We start from the raw sequence: 17,284 nt of genomic DNA, 5'->3' as shown, positions 1-17,284 counted from the left end.
AGCATTTTGGAGCTGACAGAAGCTATTTAAAACAAAATTCTGCTCTTCTCTGCAGTATTGTACTTACCCAAGAATAACCTTTCTATAAGGCGTGCTTTACAATATGGCAGTGGTCCCACTCAGGCAGAAATCTAACCAACTTGTATGACAGTAGTGTGCATATTTTATAAGGTAACCAACTGAGCAGTAGTCACCATATGAATGAAAAGTAATTACTTCTACTGGGAAACTCGAGCCACAACACAGCTTCCACAATACCTTCACCACAAGCCTGCATGCATCAGTGCTAGAGAAATCCCATAGCTGATAAAATGCCCAGAAGGAAATTGATATGAAATCAGTTTAGTTTAAAACACTAGCCTTACAGTGCTGCTTTATCATCACTACTCTGGTGGGAAGAAAAAAAAAAAAGGAAAAAAAAAAGGGGAAAAAAAAAAAAGAAAGAAAAAATAAAGAAGCTGTAGCATCTAATTCCACACAATAGGAAAACCAATAGGGAAGGAAACAGAAGGTTTGGGACACATGGGTTTATGTGGATCATATGACCTCGATATTGATCACATGTTATTTATATGTGCTTGAAAAACATCCTTACACACATGTGAATCATGTGAATAAATGAGATTGGATCATAAAGTCATGAGAGCTGCTTGAAACTCCATGTGTGACATCAATAGGCACAAACCTTAAAGCCATGTAAGCCTCTAACGTGAGCAGAAGATCAGAATGATGAGTCTCAGCTGACAGACAATAGAGCCACGTCTCTTCCTTGCTCAGCATCTGCACTGTGACTGCAGCAGCAGTGACAAAACAGTAAGAGAAACCAACATCAAAATCAACACAGCCCTCTTCCTTCTACAGGACAAACAAGCAGCGGCATTACTTACTTATTCTCAGAAATGCAGCTAGGCAGGCAAACCTACCTATCGCCCACCTTCCTTGTACCTAATTTTGTTCCTCAAGAGAATAAATAAATGCTAATGAAGAGGGTGAGGGCTAGCAGAGGATGTAAGGTTTGTACAGAGGTGTTTAGGCAGAGCCGAGTCAAATCTTCGATGTTTCCCAGGTTTATGTATGTTGGTCACAAATTATGTTCCATGCCTGTAGCTGATTGCTGTCTTATCTTTTTAAACCTGACAGTTTATCTATACGCTGTCCTCTTCGTGCTTACACAGAAAATCCTTGTACAGAAACATTGAAACTCCAGAGACAAGCACTCTGCTGTGAGGAATATTTGGATTTGTTGTTCCATATCGGGAGATGAGGGGCAGCCATGTTCAGTGGTCACCAAGGACCACCACAGCAATACCAGATGATGGGAAATCCCAGTCAGTGCCCTGTGCCAGGCAGCCATGTTCCTGTAGCAGATGCCCTGTACTTAGGCAGTTCCCTTAAAGGATCCCATTTTGAACACAAGCATATGATGGACAGCTTTTCTTGCAGGCTATAAAATTTGCTGTGGGCTTCAGAGGATTGTCTTGATTTGTTAGAGGGTAATGTCAAGGTGTACACAAAATGTCAGATGTGTTAGATTCTATTCTTCCTCGAGTCATTTGCAGGGCAATGGGAGAATGGAAGCTTTTTGTCCAGATCAGGATTGCAAGGTGCAGACTTCATCAAAAAGATCTTCATTGAAGACACAGAGATCTCCCACTCCTCTTCTTCAGTTGCAAGAATTGAACTTTTGTTAAAAAACCAATAGGGATCACCCCCTGCTACTGCCTTGATTCTTCCAGCAAATGTGTCTTTTCATTGTTGGGCAGCCTCACCCCATGGCTGGCCATGCAGGTGCTCATGCCTTGTCCTACAGAACCAAGATACCAATGGTCAGTGGCTGGTGCTGTCCTTCATCACTGAGCTCCAGCTCTTGCCCCAGTAAGGGTGGTCCAGCACTTGGTGTAAACACTCTCAACATGCTGCCAGCAGGTTCTGGGGGTGCAAGGCACAAAAAGGGAGCAGCCCCAGAGAGAAACAGGGGAAATCTGGCCTTCATGACTTCCAGCCAAGGAGGATAAATAATTGCTCACAAGACATGGTGCCACGTTGGAGAGGAACAGACGGGAAGGTGCCTGGTTGCTGTGGCAACAAGGCCGCTCTTTCGGAAAGCTGGGTTTTTCTTTCTCTTTTCACTTGCCAATCTTACCCACACGTCAGCATTCTGCCATGCAGGAGACAAGTGGTGACATTTTTACACTCCCACTGACAAGCTGGTGGTGATGGGCAGCTCCACAGGAGAGCAGCTGGTGTCAGAGCCCGAGCAAAGAGGAGGGGGGTCCTCTCAGGCAGCTAGCATCATTTAGGACCTTGTAATTAGGAGCGCTGCTAGGGCTGGAGAAGGAACAAAACAACAAACAGAGCCTCAGTGTGCTGTGTACCGTCTCCTGCCCTTTGTGTGCGTCTGGTCCTGCAGCTGATGGAAGCAACAAGATGCTGCTCCCACCCAGAGAACCCCTCTGCATGTCCTGCTGGGAGAGGAGAACAAAGAGATAGAAAAAGGAGAGGATGAGCAAAAAGTCAAGGAACGATTTCACTTCCCAGACCTGCATTGGAAGAAACCTTATAGTGGTGGTAGAAGAGAAACATAGCTGTTCTTCCCATCCCAGCAAGTCTGCCCCCTGCTGTGCCTTCACTTGGCTTCTGTACTGCTGGGAGAGAAGACTCAGTTCAACCAAATCATCCAAGTAGTAGTGGTGGTAATGGTAATAATTATGCTGCTGCAAAGCAAATGCAGGTACCTCACAGCAGGCCTAAAATTAGTTGTGTGAAATACTGGTGAAGTCAACTGCTTTGGTCTATCTTCTGTCATTTACCAGTCAGTTTGATGTGACATCAGGAAGAAAGTGGACATGAAGAACTAGCCAATTCTGGCTGCCAGACCTTCCTACCCTTACATCTGGTTGAGAATGTCTTAGTTTGGACCATGACTCACAAACTGGGGGTGGGATTGCAAGAATATTGTGGCCAGAAAAACTTCAAACTCGTATTCTCATCAAGCCTGGTTTTCCAAAGTTGGACGGCTTTAAGTCAAAGACCCGTGACCCATCACCCTGATGGCCAGTTGTGCTGGTACTTTATTTGAGAGGGAGCACTAATGCATTTTTTCTTTTCTAAAGCTTTTTCACAGAGCTTGAAGATCCTTCGTATCTTGAACATCTCCACCCCTCTATCAAATCAAGCTGGAAGTATGGGTTGAAAATTATTATTAAGACAAATAGGCAACTCTGCCTTCTTCTCAGTCCCATCTTTCCCCCTAAGTACATGCTAATCAGCCACTTTTCATTAAGGAACCAGCTTTAAAGATTAGGATGTCAAGGAGGGCAGTACACCTCGAGGGGTTTTGTCCCTCCCTCAAGCTGATGCAGCCCCTTCGGTCTGGCTTTGAAGAGGCAGAATACATGATGTGTGGTAACCCAGTTTTCTCAGAGTAATTGCTCTGCTCTTCCAAATCTTTGCTTAAAAAAAAAAAACTCTGTACATTTTTCTGCTGGTGCTTAAAAGTTTTTTTTCCTACTAATCAGCACACAGATAGCTGAACAAAAGTACCGTCAAAACTGGGAGAAAAAAAAAATACACGGAGGCAGATTATAAGAGACCAGATATATTACCCTTCAAATATGGAAAACTGCAGAAACTAAGAGGATATTTGCAGAAATCTCTCATTAGAGAGAGCACAGAAGAAGCATCAACAAGATTGCAAACTGACTGGTGTGTGATCATTACATAATAGAGGAACCAAAGCTGTCCACCAGCGGAGACCATCACATCCGCAGCATTGTAACACAGGGGGCTCAGCAGCAGGCTCACAATGGAAGGTTTCTCCTTGTGGCACTAGAACCAATGACACGTGCTCCATGTGGACACAGACAGAAGGCTTTGCAGCTCCACCAGGATAATGGGATGAGGTGAAGGAGAGGCAGTAAAAAAAGATTCCTGAGATGTTCTATTCTGTTATGGCAGCTTTTTGAAATCTGGAATGTTTCTATATTTTGTGGTCTAATCTTTTTGTCAACAGATCCTAATTCTTCGAAAGACAGAATCCTTTACAAAATATACTTGCCTGAAGGACAGTGTAGGCTCCTGACAGACTGCTCTTGACCCAAAGCTGTCCATGAAAACACTGGTGTTTGGTTTTCGACCTTTTTGACGTTGATCCAGTATAGCTTTCTGCTATTGTACTTCCCAAAAAGTTTGGGCTGCTTATTGTAAAACTTGAGAAGGAAAGAAAATGAATCTACTGTTCTAGAAGGGTAAGGAACAAGCTCTGCAACCCAGCCGTCTGTATCTCTGCAGAGCAGTGGGGAACACCAAGAACTGCTCGAGGGCTTCATTTCCAACGACAGAAATGCCTACGAGTCATGCATATTATTCCTTATCTGCATCTCCAGAGAGCTTTATGCAGATTTCTTCCCTTATCCAGTGAGTGGGACCGTCAACACTGATCAAACCCCGGTTACTCCAATAGACTGGCTCTGATCTGTTGGGCCTGCTCTGGGGAAGCTGTAATGGAATTGCATATTGAGTCAGTATTGCAGAGCAACAAGGAGCACGGAGCAGGGCACCTCAGCCTGGTGGACTATAAAGAGAAAGCCTAACTTAGAAGCAAGAGTCTGGCACATGAAGCTGAGCCAAGTTTTTGAGTCCTACTGCCCAGAGTGATCCTAATGCCCCAAATCCACCTGGTCAGCATGGACCACACTTTGAGAGTGGCACTGAGTGACGTCTGGGTTGGATGTGGGGACTCAGTTTCCCTGCTGATGAAATGAGTCATTCTGAGACTCACCTCTTCCCCAGAGAGCCATTTAGGCATTGTAAAATCAGAACACAAATGCTGGCTGTGAGTAGCAGTCCATTAATAGCCCTATTTATTGCAAACCAAATAATTAGCTTAGACACGCATCAGCAGCTCTTGATTGCATATGAAATAACTGTCTTCTTACACAGAAATGGAGTGTGTTTATAGGGACGGCTCAGGTGTCACCTCAACCTCAATATTAGAGAGGAAAGGAATAAAAAAAAAAAAAAAAGAAAACCCAGCCATTTCGATGTGTTGCTCAGCAACAGAATTTGCGGGGGAAACAATCTAGGAATGAAGGAATGAGCATTTCCAAGAGAACAGGTTATTTCAGGCAAGACATCAGGGACAAGCAAATGTCACACAGGCAGAGAACTTTTTTCCTCCTTTAATCAATAATTTAAACCAGACATTTTGGGTGAATAAGCGTTCAAGTTAGATGATTGAAAAACAGCGATCCCAAACCTTTACAAAAAGTCACACTGCTGAAAAAATGTTTATTTGTTTGTGCGAGGGAAGCGTTAGATTTACTAGACACTGAATTAAAAATTGAAAATGTTCTTAGAAATGTCACGTGCGCACTTAAAGAGGGAGATGATGTAATGCCAACATTGCTATTTTGCACAGCATCTCTACCAGAACAATCTCATATCAATTTTGTTGTTCTCTTTCCCACATGCCCTCCCTTCTCCTTTCTCTTCCAGGACAAGACGAGCGCTCTGAGTCTCAGCAATGTGGCGGGGGTTTTCTATATCCTCATCGGCGGGCTCGGACTAGCCATGCTGGTTGCCTTAATCGAGTTTTGTTACAAGTCCAGAAGTGAATCAAAGCGGATGAAGGTGGCAACCCATTCCCAGGCCTTTCACACCTTCTCTCTGACAGCACCCTGGCTCCAAAGCTGCCTTCAGAGACGGATGTAGCCCAGAACACGGGTGGAAGAAAAGACATAGGGATAATGAAGTGATCTTATTAACTTGCTAGAAAGAAATAGGAGCACCAGAGGAAGCTAAGAGAGGATAAATGAGTCCTAACCCATGAGCTGATGCAAGATCAGACATGTGGCATAATACTCATTCAAAGTCCAGATATAGAGTGAAATCATAGCACAAATGGTAACAGGAACACATTGCCATTCCTTAAAGCAGGCTATGGCAATGTGTGTGCAGCATGGATGAAGTGTGTTGGAGTTGGTGTGATACAGCCTTTACTGCAGTAAAAAAAATCCCCCAACTCAAGCAGTTAACAGCAAGATAGAACTGGGGTAGTGTAATAATGAATCAGATCCTGTTGTTCCCTCTGCTGGCATCCTGTTGGCACTGTTTGCAGGTAGGCAGCAGTGACAGATGCTCAGAGCATTTGCCAGATTTCTAGCCTTGAACCCTGGTTGGACAACGTTCTCCCAGATAGGTACCCTGGGTACCCTGGGTAGGTGAAGTGGGATCTCCGAAGTCAGAATTACGGGTTTTCAGAAGGACAAACTGTCTTTTGATGTCTCCTGAAATGTCTTTTTCTCTATTCTGTCACGGTCTAGCAGCATAGTACTTCCTAAGGCCTGAGAGATTTGTTTCAGTCCTAATTCCTGGTGTGCCTAAATTTGTGTCCTGTCAAGAGGGATTAAATTTGAGAGCCTTGGGAATGCACATTTAATGCAGCATCTGGGGAACAAGTACATCTTGACTCAGATGATTAGCAGAGGTGATCCCTTACACGGATACCATTGTGCAGAAGGGTGCAGCAGGATCTGAGCTGTAACAGTAACACATCCAATTTTTACTTTCCGTGAGCATGGAAGTCAGTATGTTATAGGAGGCATGCAGCAGGTTTCATAAAATTTAGAGAGATTTTCACTTCCCTGGGCACTGAAACTTACCCAGAATCAAAAAGAAAATAAGCAATCATTCCTCTGGGCTTTATGTCACTGTTTCACAACATGCTTAACATTTTGTCAGCAATAATAACATTTCTCATTCACTGAAAATGTGCAATAACTCTTTTTGACATTGAGATTCAGGAAATTCTACAGGCAGTGAGAGCACAAGGACAAGAAAAGGTATAAAAAATGAAAATAGCCATAAATGCAAAGAAACCAAAAGAACTTTATCTCTTGTTTGAGAATTCTAAGAAACGAGATTCCTTAGATTTGGTAAAACAAATGCTTTGGACAGTATCTGGAACAGGAAGATGAGAACTAGTTTCCTGAATTAGGTTTGCATTTCCTAGCATTCCCTACCTCAGTTATCTCTGCAGACAAAAACAAAGGCACATGTTCTCTCATGTGGAAGGTTAAACATATGCTTGCAGTGAGTCAGAGCCCATCATATGTAACAGTACAGGAGTAGTAATAGCATATATATGGGAGAAAGTGCACAGTACCTCTGAGCAGATCCAGTGTGATTGTTCTGATGTTGTAGAGTTTGAATAGTTTTTGCACATGGCGCGTTTGCTTTATACTCCAAATTATTGCAGAAACATTTAATTTTGAATGTAAAAGAGGTATGAATTAACAGAGAAGGTGCAGAAGGCACATGCAGAAAGTGAGAGTGAATGAAGGCAGGGAAGGAGAGAACAGTGATAGAAGCACAACACAATTTCTTTGTATTGTAATTTCTCCAACATTGCTAAGGACAGGGGGAGACCCCCCCGTCTTTCCTAAAAAGGGTTTTTGTTTAATCCCACAGCAATCAATCAACGAAGCCATACGGACATCAACCCTTCCCAGGCCGGCTGCAGCAGGAGGCAGTGGAGAAAACGGACGTGTGGTCAGCCACGATTTCCCCAAATCCATGCAGACGATCCCGTGCATGAGCCACAGCACTGGCATGTCCCTGGGAGCCACGGGATTATAATTGGCCTTTTGACCCATTGCCTGGGTGAGAGCAGGGACAGCCCAACTCCACCCCCTCCAGAGCCAAAAACAAACCCAACACCAACAAGACAAATGACGATGACAGAAGGGACAATTGGATGGATCTTCTCGAGGAAATCAAATCTATTTCCCTTTTTCTTTTGCAAACAGATCCACCGGCAGGAGAACAGAAACAGGTCTGTACTGCAATAAGGAGAGCATAATGAGATTTAACAGACTCGTGAACCATCCCTGATCAAAGAACCACTGGAACACTAATGAGGACTATGCCATTTTGTTTTAACTTGGTTGTTAATAAGTCTTAGTGTGTGCAATATATACATTTTTTCTTACTAATTCCTGTGGTGTCAGGGTAACATCAGTCCTTTCCCCTTTCCCTGCTCAGCCCTTTAATCTGGTTTAGTTTGGGATGCAAACCGTAACATCTGAGCTACTAACAGCAAAAAGAAATTCCAACGAATGACAAGTTGAACTCCCAGCAGGGTGTCAACATTGACCCCTTTTGTCTATCGTGATTCTGTTGTGAATTTGGGGTGTGGAGTTATTGCAACAAGGCAGACAGAGCTGCGAATGGCTCTCCCTGCAACAGGAAGGACTGGACGCAAGAAGAAACTGAAAAAGAATATGAGGCTGTCTTACAGAGGCAAAGATATGAGTGAGTTTGGAAACCCCAGGTAACCTGATGATAAAGTGTTAATTCTTCCAGAGATGGTGAGTGGCAGTCCAAGAAAAGAATTATGTGCCTGGAGAGGAGAGCATCATGCATGGCATATTAGAGCAGGTGGCTGGTCTAAGATCGTGGTAGCTGCTGTTTATGGAAGAGAGAAGATAAATGCAGTATTCCCCTTACATGCCACTCTCCTGCCTAGGATACTGGGGGCTAATAAGCAATTGTGAACCCTTTCTTCATTGCTTAGCTTCTGTGTATGCTCCCTTTTTGGTGGTCACATAAGGGAGCCACCTTGAGCCGGGAATATCATCTCAAGACATCCAGTTCTAGATGGCTGCCTATTAACCAGTAAAACACACTAGAAGTCATGGGGCTGCAATGGAAATAACCCAGCCTGTTTGCTCTGAAATCCCTTTATGGCCATTTTTCTAATGAAAAGGGACATATTTTAGACAGTTGGCCAGAATGGCTTTCTGGAAGGAACTGCTGAAACAAACATAAAGGAGATCCTATAAGAGCTTCATTCAAGCATTCATGACATATGATTGCATCAGAGCTGGTCAAACTCAACCTTCCTGTCAAGCTGTGGCCTGTTCTCTGGTTTCAATGCCAAACGTAGCAGATTTCCACTCGTGTATCCTAAGCGAGGGGAAAGCATCCCCAAGCCAGGAAAGCAGATTGCTGACACCAAACTCAGTATTGCAGAAACCCATACTGAGGGACAGGCAGCTGGGAGCCCAGCTACAGGAATCAAAGGGACAAGGATGGCTTTCCAGAACCACACAAAAGATTAATTCTGTGAATCTTTGGCATGGACACTTCCCATCCTGGTGGGCCTGAGAAACTTCCCCAGAAGTGAAGAATCACTATGGGAGTATCTAGAGCAAGAGAAGATCTGCAGGGCAGGGACCACAGTGAACCCACCCAGCCTTGTCCCATCACCGATGGCACATAAAGTTCAAAACTTCTCTCACTCAGCAAATATCTGCCCGGGGACTGAGCTGCTATCGGAGTGTTCTGAACTGCTTTTTTCTCTCTCCCTTTTTTTTTTTTTTTTTTTTTTTTCCCCCTTCCTGCAACGTAGCAAGTGAGGAGCAGAAAAAGAAGAAAGGGGAAGCGAACATGAAGTTATACAGGCAAATGACTGGCACAAGTTTATGAGGAGGATTGGCCCATACAGCTGTCCATAGGGCTGGAAACTGACTGAACACCAGTTTCCATTAGTGTACTCTGTAGAGCAATACGTTTACCACCTTTAACACCAGCCTGGTCCAAAGCATCTGTTCCATCTACCTGCTTGTCTTGCAACGCTTTGGACACCAGCAAGTCAAAGAATCAAGGTCTGAAGCTCAGGCACAGCATGTCTAGTGCCATGTTTTCCGCTCTCTGCTGCTGGAAACCCTTGTGGTCTTCATCTCTCATCACCAAACATGAGTTCTGTCATCAGCTGCTCCAAACACCTCTACAAGTCACTCTGTGTTGATTATCACTATTTTTAGTCCACTTTCCTTAACTTTAACTTCAGTTCTATGTAAGCACTAACATGGTCGGAGCAATCCTTCGCGCTAGCCTGCTTCCATGTCCAAAGCTCTCGGAGTCATCTGCTGTCTCAGATCTTGCCACATCCCAGAGAAGGCTGTCAAGCCCTTCAGTGCTCTGTCCTCCTCCAAAGACATGATCACCATGGTGGCAGGTCACAGGGAGCCCAGCTGGGCACGCAGACATCGATGGCATTGTGGGAAGCAGCGCGCCTATGCCAGGACTGACTACCTGTGACATGAAGATGTGGGATGCGGTCTTCAAAGGCTTTTGATCAGCGACGGGGTTAAAAAAAAAAAAAAAAAAAAAAAAAAAAAGAGGAATAGGACAAAAGCGTGGAAAAATGTTAACTTGTAATATGTATTTTTACTACACTTTTCTTAAAAATAGAGTAATGGTAAAACTCTTAAAGACATTGACATTTTTTCTCAACAGGAATCCATATTTAACAGTTTTGGCTTTCATTAAATTTTGCTCTTTGGTACCTGGATCTTTTATTTACCAGCTATATTTGTTTTAACTCTTTTTATTTTATTTTCCTTTATTTCTTTTTCTTTTGTCACTTCTACTAAGGATTTTGCTTTAACGAACTGAGCAGTGTTTTTATTTTCACATTCTCTTTTCAACACTTGTATTGGCAATTATTATTTATACAAGAATGAAACTATCAGCTGGAATTTTAGCACCAAGGATCCATGATCCATTTTTCATACCTGTCCACGCTGTTTTGTGCCAGTGCTGGATGTATGGACGTGAAAATGATGTTACCCCTCAGGCAATATTACCCAACCTGAATCAAACAAAATTTCCTTCATTATTGCTGTGTCTTACTTGTGAACAGCAGCCAAATAAACTGCTTCAGGTTGAAATTGGGAATCTATCTAATATTTTCCCAAGAGCCAGGAAGCTAAACATTCACTGGGTTCAAAGTTAAATATTTTACTTACTGTTCAGAGTTTTATGACGTTATTTTCCGAGGAGGGCAATTTCAGCATTTTAGCTTGTTTTTACAGAGGGAAGCTCTAGTCAGCTGAGAGAGAATTCAGAACCAGCACTGGTCCAAAAATCCACACCAGGATTGGTTTTCCTGGGAGCTGTCATGCTGTTTCAGAAGCTCAGACATTCAAGATGTTTCTCACTCAATTTTCATGCAATTGACCTGCTTAATTCCTCTTTCAAAAGTCTGCTGAAGTGGGAAAGAGAGTGGGATTTAAAGCACCATAGACAGCTGCCAATGCTAACTACTGACTCATGCCAATGCTACACCAGTGCCACGCTCTGAGGTAGCCCTTGGTGTCACAAATGTGGAAGGACATCTCTTCCCCATGGCATCATTCCTGTGTGTTGGCTGGGGAAGCTGAGACACCCAAATGCCTTCAGCCAGGCATCTCAGCTCACCCCACAGGCTGAGGTTATAAACTCAAGGTCTCCAACATTCCCAAGGGGGTTTCAGCCACTGGTAAATTTTAGGAGGAGAATCAGCAAGGGCCAGAATTAATGGAAATGGACTGTGAACCCTCAGGCTTCAAAGCACAAGGAACTCCAAATCAAGGGGCCTGAGAGAGAAGTTTTCCATGGGCAGACTATGCTGCATCAGCCCATTTTGGTCTTCCGCACTTGTTTGGACATCCAGTACTGTATGATGGGCTTGAACCTTATCTCAAAATGCTCTCCTTGCTCCTTCAGTGGTTTGCTCTTCATTCCCAGTGACAATGCAGACATGCACAACAAATTTTCCATTATCTCTTGACAAAAGCAAGACAAAATTCCCTTTTGGCGAAAGCAAATATCCCTTATGAAAAAGTCTTTAGCAAAAATAAAACCTGCAAAAACACTGAATACTGAACAGACACATCACCGAATCCATGCTTTTGTTATGGGATCAGAATCTCAGCACCAGGGCACAAGGCTAGGGTGATCCAAAAGGATTTGTGTCGACTTGCTTGTGCATGCATATACTTGTCAGCAAACACAACAAAAAACTCTCTTGTCCAAGCTCAGTGAAGGGATAGGGCAGGAGCATATACAACAACATTGGCTGCAACCCAGTGGTTGCCATTAAACATCCTGATGCATGATTCTAATACATTGGTAGCACAGAGGCACGTCAGAGCTCAAGTGACCCATCACAGTGGGGTAGGGATATTCCCCAACATGGCATGGAGATTGCTCTGAGGCAGCACCTTGGAAATAGTAGGGTAGATGGCTTCAGGCCTTTTCTGTCAGCAGGTGTACCAGATTTACTGCAAATACCTTTCAGGGACTTGTGTGGCCTGTTCTTTGATGGCTGTTGTAGCTGCAGATATCTACAGATACCCCTTTTGCCTCTATGTTACCTATGGGCTCAGATCAATTTTCCAAACATCACTGATAGTTTTGTGGCTTGCCAGCCTGCTGCAGGTACAAGCCTTCATGTCTGCATCTCTGGTAGCCAGTAATCAATTAACAGAAAAGCAGTGATGTCACTGTGCCATTCATGGCAGCCCACTGATCTGCAGCAGGGCAGGGCTTTGCAGGGCAAAATCCACATGCAGATCCCAGCTCAAAAGATGTTAATACCAAAGCTGCTTGGGCTACAAGGAAACTGTTGGTCATGTTGCTCCAGCACCACCCCTTTATTTCCATCCCCATCTCTCCTTCGTCTGTCAGTCCCACCTACAGCACTGCAACGTGTGGTAGGATCTCATATGTATGTACATGGTGGTGGTATTATGGATAGCTCTGTGACACAACATAGAAGTGATCCCACAACCAATCACACTTCTGGGCAGCAAGGAGACTTCAGAGGAGTGGTGCACACTTCAATGCCGCAGCTGCAAACAGAGTTGGGAAAGAATGGCAGAAGGTGGCAGTGGCTGTGATAAGCACATTCCATGCATACAAATAACATGTGAAACCTGGGTGAAAAAATGGCAATCCAAGATTAAGCTATGTAGCAGTCCTAATGCCAGGGACCTCATCCTCAACAACAAAATTCTGGTTGAAAAGAAAGAGAAAGCTGAAAGAAAGAAAAGACAATCTCTTACTAGCATAGGCAGGATGGATTTGCAGGAGTCACAAAGGAATGGTGACCCCATTTCTCTTCAAGAATACATCTTCCAAGTCACGCAGGGAAGGGCAGAAGGACACAGGACGGGACTGCTCGTAGCTTAGGACATGCAGCACAGTGCATCCATCTCCATCCTGTGCAGAAAAACAAGTCAAGGTGGTGCACAGCTCTCCCAGGGAGTCATCACTGTCCGGAGTGCTCCTGGCTCAGGGCATCCTCTGCACTGGGCTGCTACCAAGAGAGCTCCCAGCCACGTGCAAAGGGAAACCTGTCCCCAGAGCAGGGAAATGCAGCAATCCTCACTCCGACAGGGGATACTGAGAAGCCAGTGTTTGCACTAATTGGGTAGTACACACACATATGCATACTCATATATTAAGAGAAGCTTTTGATGGCCCAAATTAGCTGTCAAGGTACCTCTTCATTCCTAAGGATCAATACTGTATAATGTAACAGCACAGAGTGTGTTCATTACTCTGCAGGGCTGGTTTAACATGCTGTCTGGATCCCTTTGGCAGCATTTCCTCCTCCGTTTGAGCTGGCATCAGAATTAATGGCATGTCGTGTTCTATAAGTCCTGACTTTTTAGATGAAAGGTGCACGGTGTTGTTCGCATCAGTATTACAGTGTAATAAATCAATGCTTTCCTGTTGGAAGGATTTCAGACAATTTCACAACTTGCTCTCAGGAACTCAAAAGATGACCTATCTGCCAATGGGCCAAAAGAAAAAAAACAGAACAATAATAATAATAACATCTGCAGTATGCTGTGAGTAGGGCTCTGGAGCCAAATATCAATCCCAAAGCTCCACCAAGTTGCACAAGGTAGTGCACAGCTCAAGGAAACAATATCTTGCCACCAAGAAGCTGTGGGGCAGGGGCAAAGCCTGATCTCATTCAGCAAACAAGAAACAAAAGCAGAGTGCCAGAGCTTCCAGTTTGAGGAAAAACAACAGGAAAGGGGAACAGGAGCAAAAACAGAGCATGCCAGGGCAGAGCAGCAGCAGCCACTGCTGGGCACTTATTTTATGACATCTTTACAAAGTAAACCGTAAATTCCTCTGATCCCAGGAGCTCTTGTGCAAGACGGGGAGAGGCTCAACTTGAAAGAGAAGCCGTTTTGCTGCCTCAGAGTAGCTCAAACCGTGTGACAAGCTTTCCCCACTTCAAAACCGATGTTGTTAGGTTCGAAATCTGCATTATTAATATTTCAATGTGAGTCCCACCAGGAGCTGCCGAAAGAGCTCTCCTGGACTCGTGACAGCTCCTCGTGTTTGATTCTAATCATATATGAATGCATGAGCTAAGAAGACATCATTAAAAGTACATTAAGTTTAATTATGCTAGCAGCCACAGACAGTGGGAGCATTGGCTTAATGCAGGACGCGTAATTACATCAAAGCAAATCCATGGGATTCATATTTGTTAAAGAAAATGCTACTGGTCTGGTTGTGTCACTACAACGGGATCCAGTTAAGGGAATGGGTTTGAGAGGGAATGGGGAGATGGAGAGGTGCTGCCAGGCTGTGGAACCAGTCCAGGTCTCTCTGCAAGGGGCTGGCAGGGCCGGGCAACTCATAGGCATGGGAGTGCCAAGTGGGTGAATGGAGTCACAACCTGGTGCAGAGGGGATGGAAATGGACACTTGCAGCGTGGCTGCTGCCCTTCTGTGGGTTCCAAGCACTATTGGTTGCAAAGTGGGTTCAGACAGTTTGCAAACAATGAAACAATAGAAACAAAACAATACAAACAAAACAAAACAAACAAACAAAAGCAAAAAAACGAAGAACTTCAGCTCCTCCTAGGGCCGGTGCAGCTCTCTCCACTAACACAGCAGGCAGCAGCAGGGCAGTGCCAGTGACGCAGGGCTGTGACACAGGGGAGGTGGCACATCCCCACACCCAGCAGCACGGTTTCACAGCCCACCCGGTGCTTTTCTCTGCAAAGCCAACAGCTGAGCCCCCCCACTCACCCACCCCATTGGTGATGGGAGTGCAGGAGACCTTATGGGAGGCTCCATTGAGCCCTCTAACATCTGCCCCAGTGCTGACCACAGCTGCTGTTAATGCGCAGTGGCCCCTTGCTGCCTCTCCTCCGTGGGGTCAGAGCTGCCATTGGGAAGCTGTAGCACGGAGGCACAGCACATCAGGGCAGATGGGCAGGAGTAAAAACATAATGGAGCAAAAAAAAAATCTTGATGGAGCGAAAGTCCCTAGCAGCAAAGGCCGGCTGCAAATGGTCTGCAATTACTGTGTAGAAAATTACAGATTTCTAGGAAGATTTCCAAATAAAGCGCCCCTGAACTTAGTTTGGAGAAAATCTTTGTTTCTGTTTAGCTTGGTTTTTTGTTGTTTTTTTTGTTTGTTTGTTTGTTTTTCCCTCTTTTGAGAGAGAGAGGCAGAAATTCCCCACCACTTGGCCCACTTTATCCGTGCCCATTTCCATCCTGGCTAACTCCATCCCATTCTCTCCCTACTCATGCAGGTGGAGGTGGCATCACACGGGTGGGACAGCACCCCTGTGCCCAGCACCATCCTGCACATAGGTGCTGGAGGACCCCTGGGTATTAGTTGCCATGAATGTGGTTTCCACTCTCCCTGCTTTTCAGGGGATTTAATTGAACAAAAGTGGTCATCAGCATTTCTAATTTCAATCTAATAAACATGGGGAAATTCCGGCTACAGGCTGTTGTGATTTTATTTCCCATTATAGTGAGCTGAGTTGCAGCTGTTTGCCAACAGCCATCATAACCCTGGCTCAGGTGAAAGGTGGGAAGAGACATGGCATGGATGCAATTAAACTTTCCTCCTCTAAAGAAACAGCTGGTTTTAAAGCGAATGGGCACACTCAAGTCTTCTTCAGCTGGGGGAAGGAACACGTGCATAGGGAGAGAGGTTTTAAAGCAATCCAACATCATGGATACAATGTTCTGTAGAGAAGGCATTGATCTTTCTCAATGGGCAGCAATTGATACGCTCAAAGAGCTTTGTGTGCATGCATGTTTGTCCCGGCACAGGTGGGCACAGTCTGTTATCTGAAAAGAAAGGATCAAAAAAATGATCAAAGCTGAGCACAAAGAGCAGCTCTTACGGGGAGAGAAGTGTCAGGACCTTTGTATTCCCGATGGCAGTTCCTTTTGGTGTGTACGCCCTAGGATAAGATGAAAGAACAATCCAGGTGTAATTAATTGTGCTTTCAGAGGTTAACAATCAATCTGTCAGAGCTGTGCCCACTGAGGGCTCATGGGGGATTATAAATTAACCCCTCTGTGGCTTGTTTGCTGTAGATACACTTTGCGAGGAGGTGGGGTGGCTGCTGTAGTGCTGGGAGCTTCAAGCTGTCACTTCCTAGGGACTCATGGGCTCTAACAGCACTCTGCAACCCTATCAGCTATCCAGCAGAACTCAGCAAGCTGCCTAAAATCTCCATCTATGCTGCAGCATGCTTTGGTGAGATCTTCACACAACATACCTGTTGTGAATGGGCTTTGTGATGATGTGAGCCTGTGCCAGGTGAGAGGAAGGGGACAGCCTGTGGTCTGATGCTGTAAGGCATGAGGTGGGTTGCAAAGGCACTCACCTTTAATGCCTCAGGAAGGAAGAGAAATGTTCCTTAAGCTCCCAGGCTGTGGGATTTGCTGGGTAATTCCCTCAATGATGAGAAGTTCTTCAGCTGTTGACAGAGAGCTGAGGGCTGCTGTGCATAAATAATAGAATGGTGATCAGAAGGGGTCAAAAGGTTTCCCTGCAAACTGCTGAGTAATGTGCCTGGGGCTTCACAGGAAAGCAGCATAATGGTGGAGGTATAACTTCTGGTAACCATATTATGTCAGGTAGTGCTGTGTGCCAGGAAGAGCAAATCTCATTGTGTCTGGGCCAAGAGGAATAACTGTGCTCATGCCAACAGTCTGCAAATGGGAGAAACAGCCCTGAGTGCTTTTCCCAGAGCCAGACTGACAGACTGCTGTGATTTGCTTTGTTTGTCTGTTTTTCCTCCTGAAGATGCCTGTGTTTCTGAGGGAGGGAGGTGCAGTACGTTTAATGGGAATGAGCTTTGTGAAAACATTTGATTTTGTGGGGGAGCTCATTAGCTAAAATGACGACTATAAAAGAAAAGTTGTCAATGTGAGACATCTAAGGAGAAGATAATGAGTTGTGCTGCAAAGCAAAACTGGGTGGAAGAAAAAGGTACATACAGTTTCTGCAGAGGGTTTTATCTTGCAGCCTCTGTTAAATCCTGTGAAAAATTGGAAAAACTTCAAATCAAGAAGAAAGGAAAAAATGCTGAGTCGTACCAAAAACATCCTGCATGAAGCTGGCCAGGCACCATGAGAAAGCTGACCTGAAATGTAGTAGTAACTGGGAGGTC

General features: G+C 44.7%; 1 protein-coding gene across 6 annotated transcripts in view; it reads left to right on the top strand.

The window, feature by feature from the left end:
- Window positions 1–8,765, top strand: part of GRIA1 (glutamate ionotropic receptor AMPA type subunit 1) — a 107,799-nt gene extending 99,034 nt beyond the window's left edge. For 4 of the 6 annotated variants that reach the window (XM_042826220.1, XM_042826219.1, XM_042826218.1 and 1 more), the window contains 2 exons: window positions 5,497–5,631; window positions 7,450–8,765. In XM_042826220.1, coding sequence (XP_042682154.1) covers window positions 5,497–5,631; window positions 7,450–7,638 — 324 coding nt within the window. In that variant the 3' untranslated portion in view covers window positions 7,639–8,765. The remainder of the gene's footprint in view (window positions 1–5,496; window positions 5,632–7,449) is intronic. The other 2 variants (XM_042826224.1, XM_042826221.1) reach the window with 1 other exon arrangement.
- Window positions 8,766–17,284: the final 8,519 nt, after the last annotated feature.

Source organism: Centrocercus urophasianus, unplaced genomic scaffold (genome assembly GCF_019232065.1).
Source record: "Centrocercus urophasianus isolate 14NV4802_14NV808 unplaced genomic scaffold, USGS_Curo_1.0 seq_26, whole genome shotgun sequence".
Taxonomy (NCBI): Eukaryota; Metazoa; Chordata; class Aves; order Galliformes; family Phasianidae; genus Centrocercus; species Centrocercus urophasianus.
The sequence above is the reverse complement of the archived record's forward strand: the minus strand, read 5'-3'. Positions and strand labels throughout refer to the sequence as shown.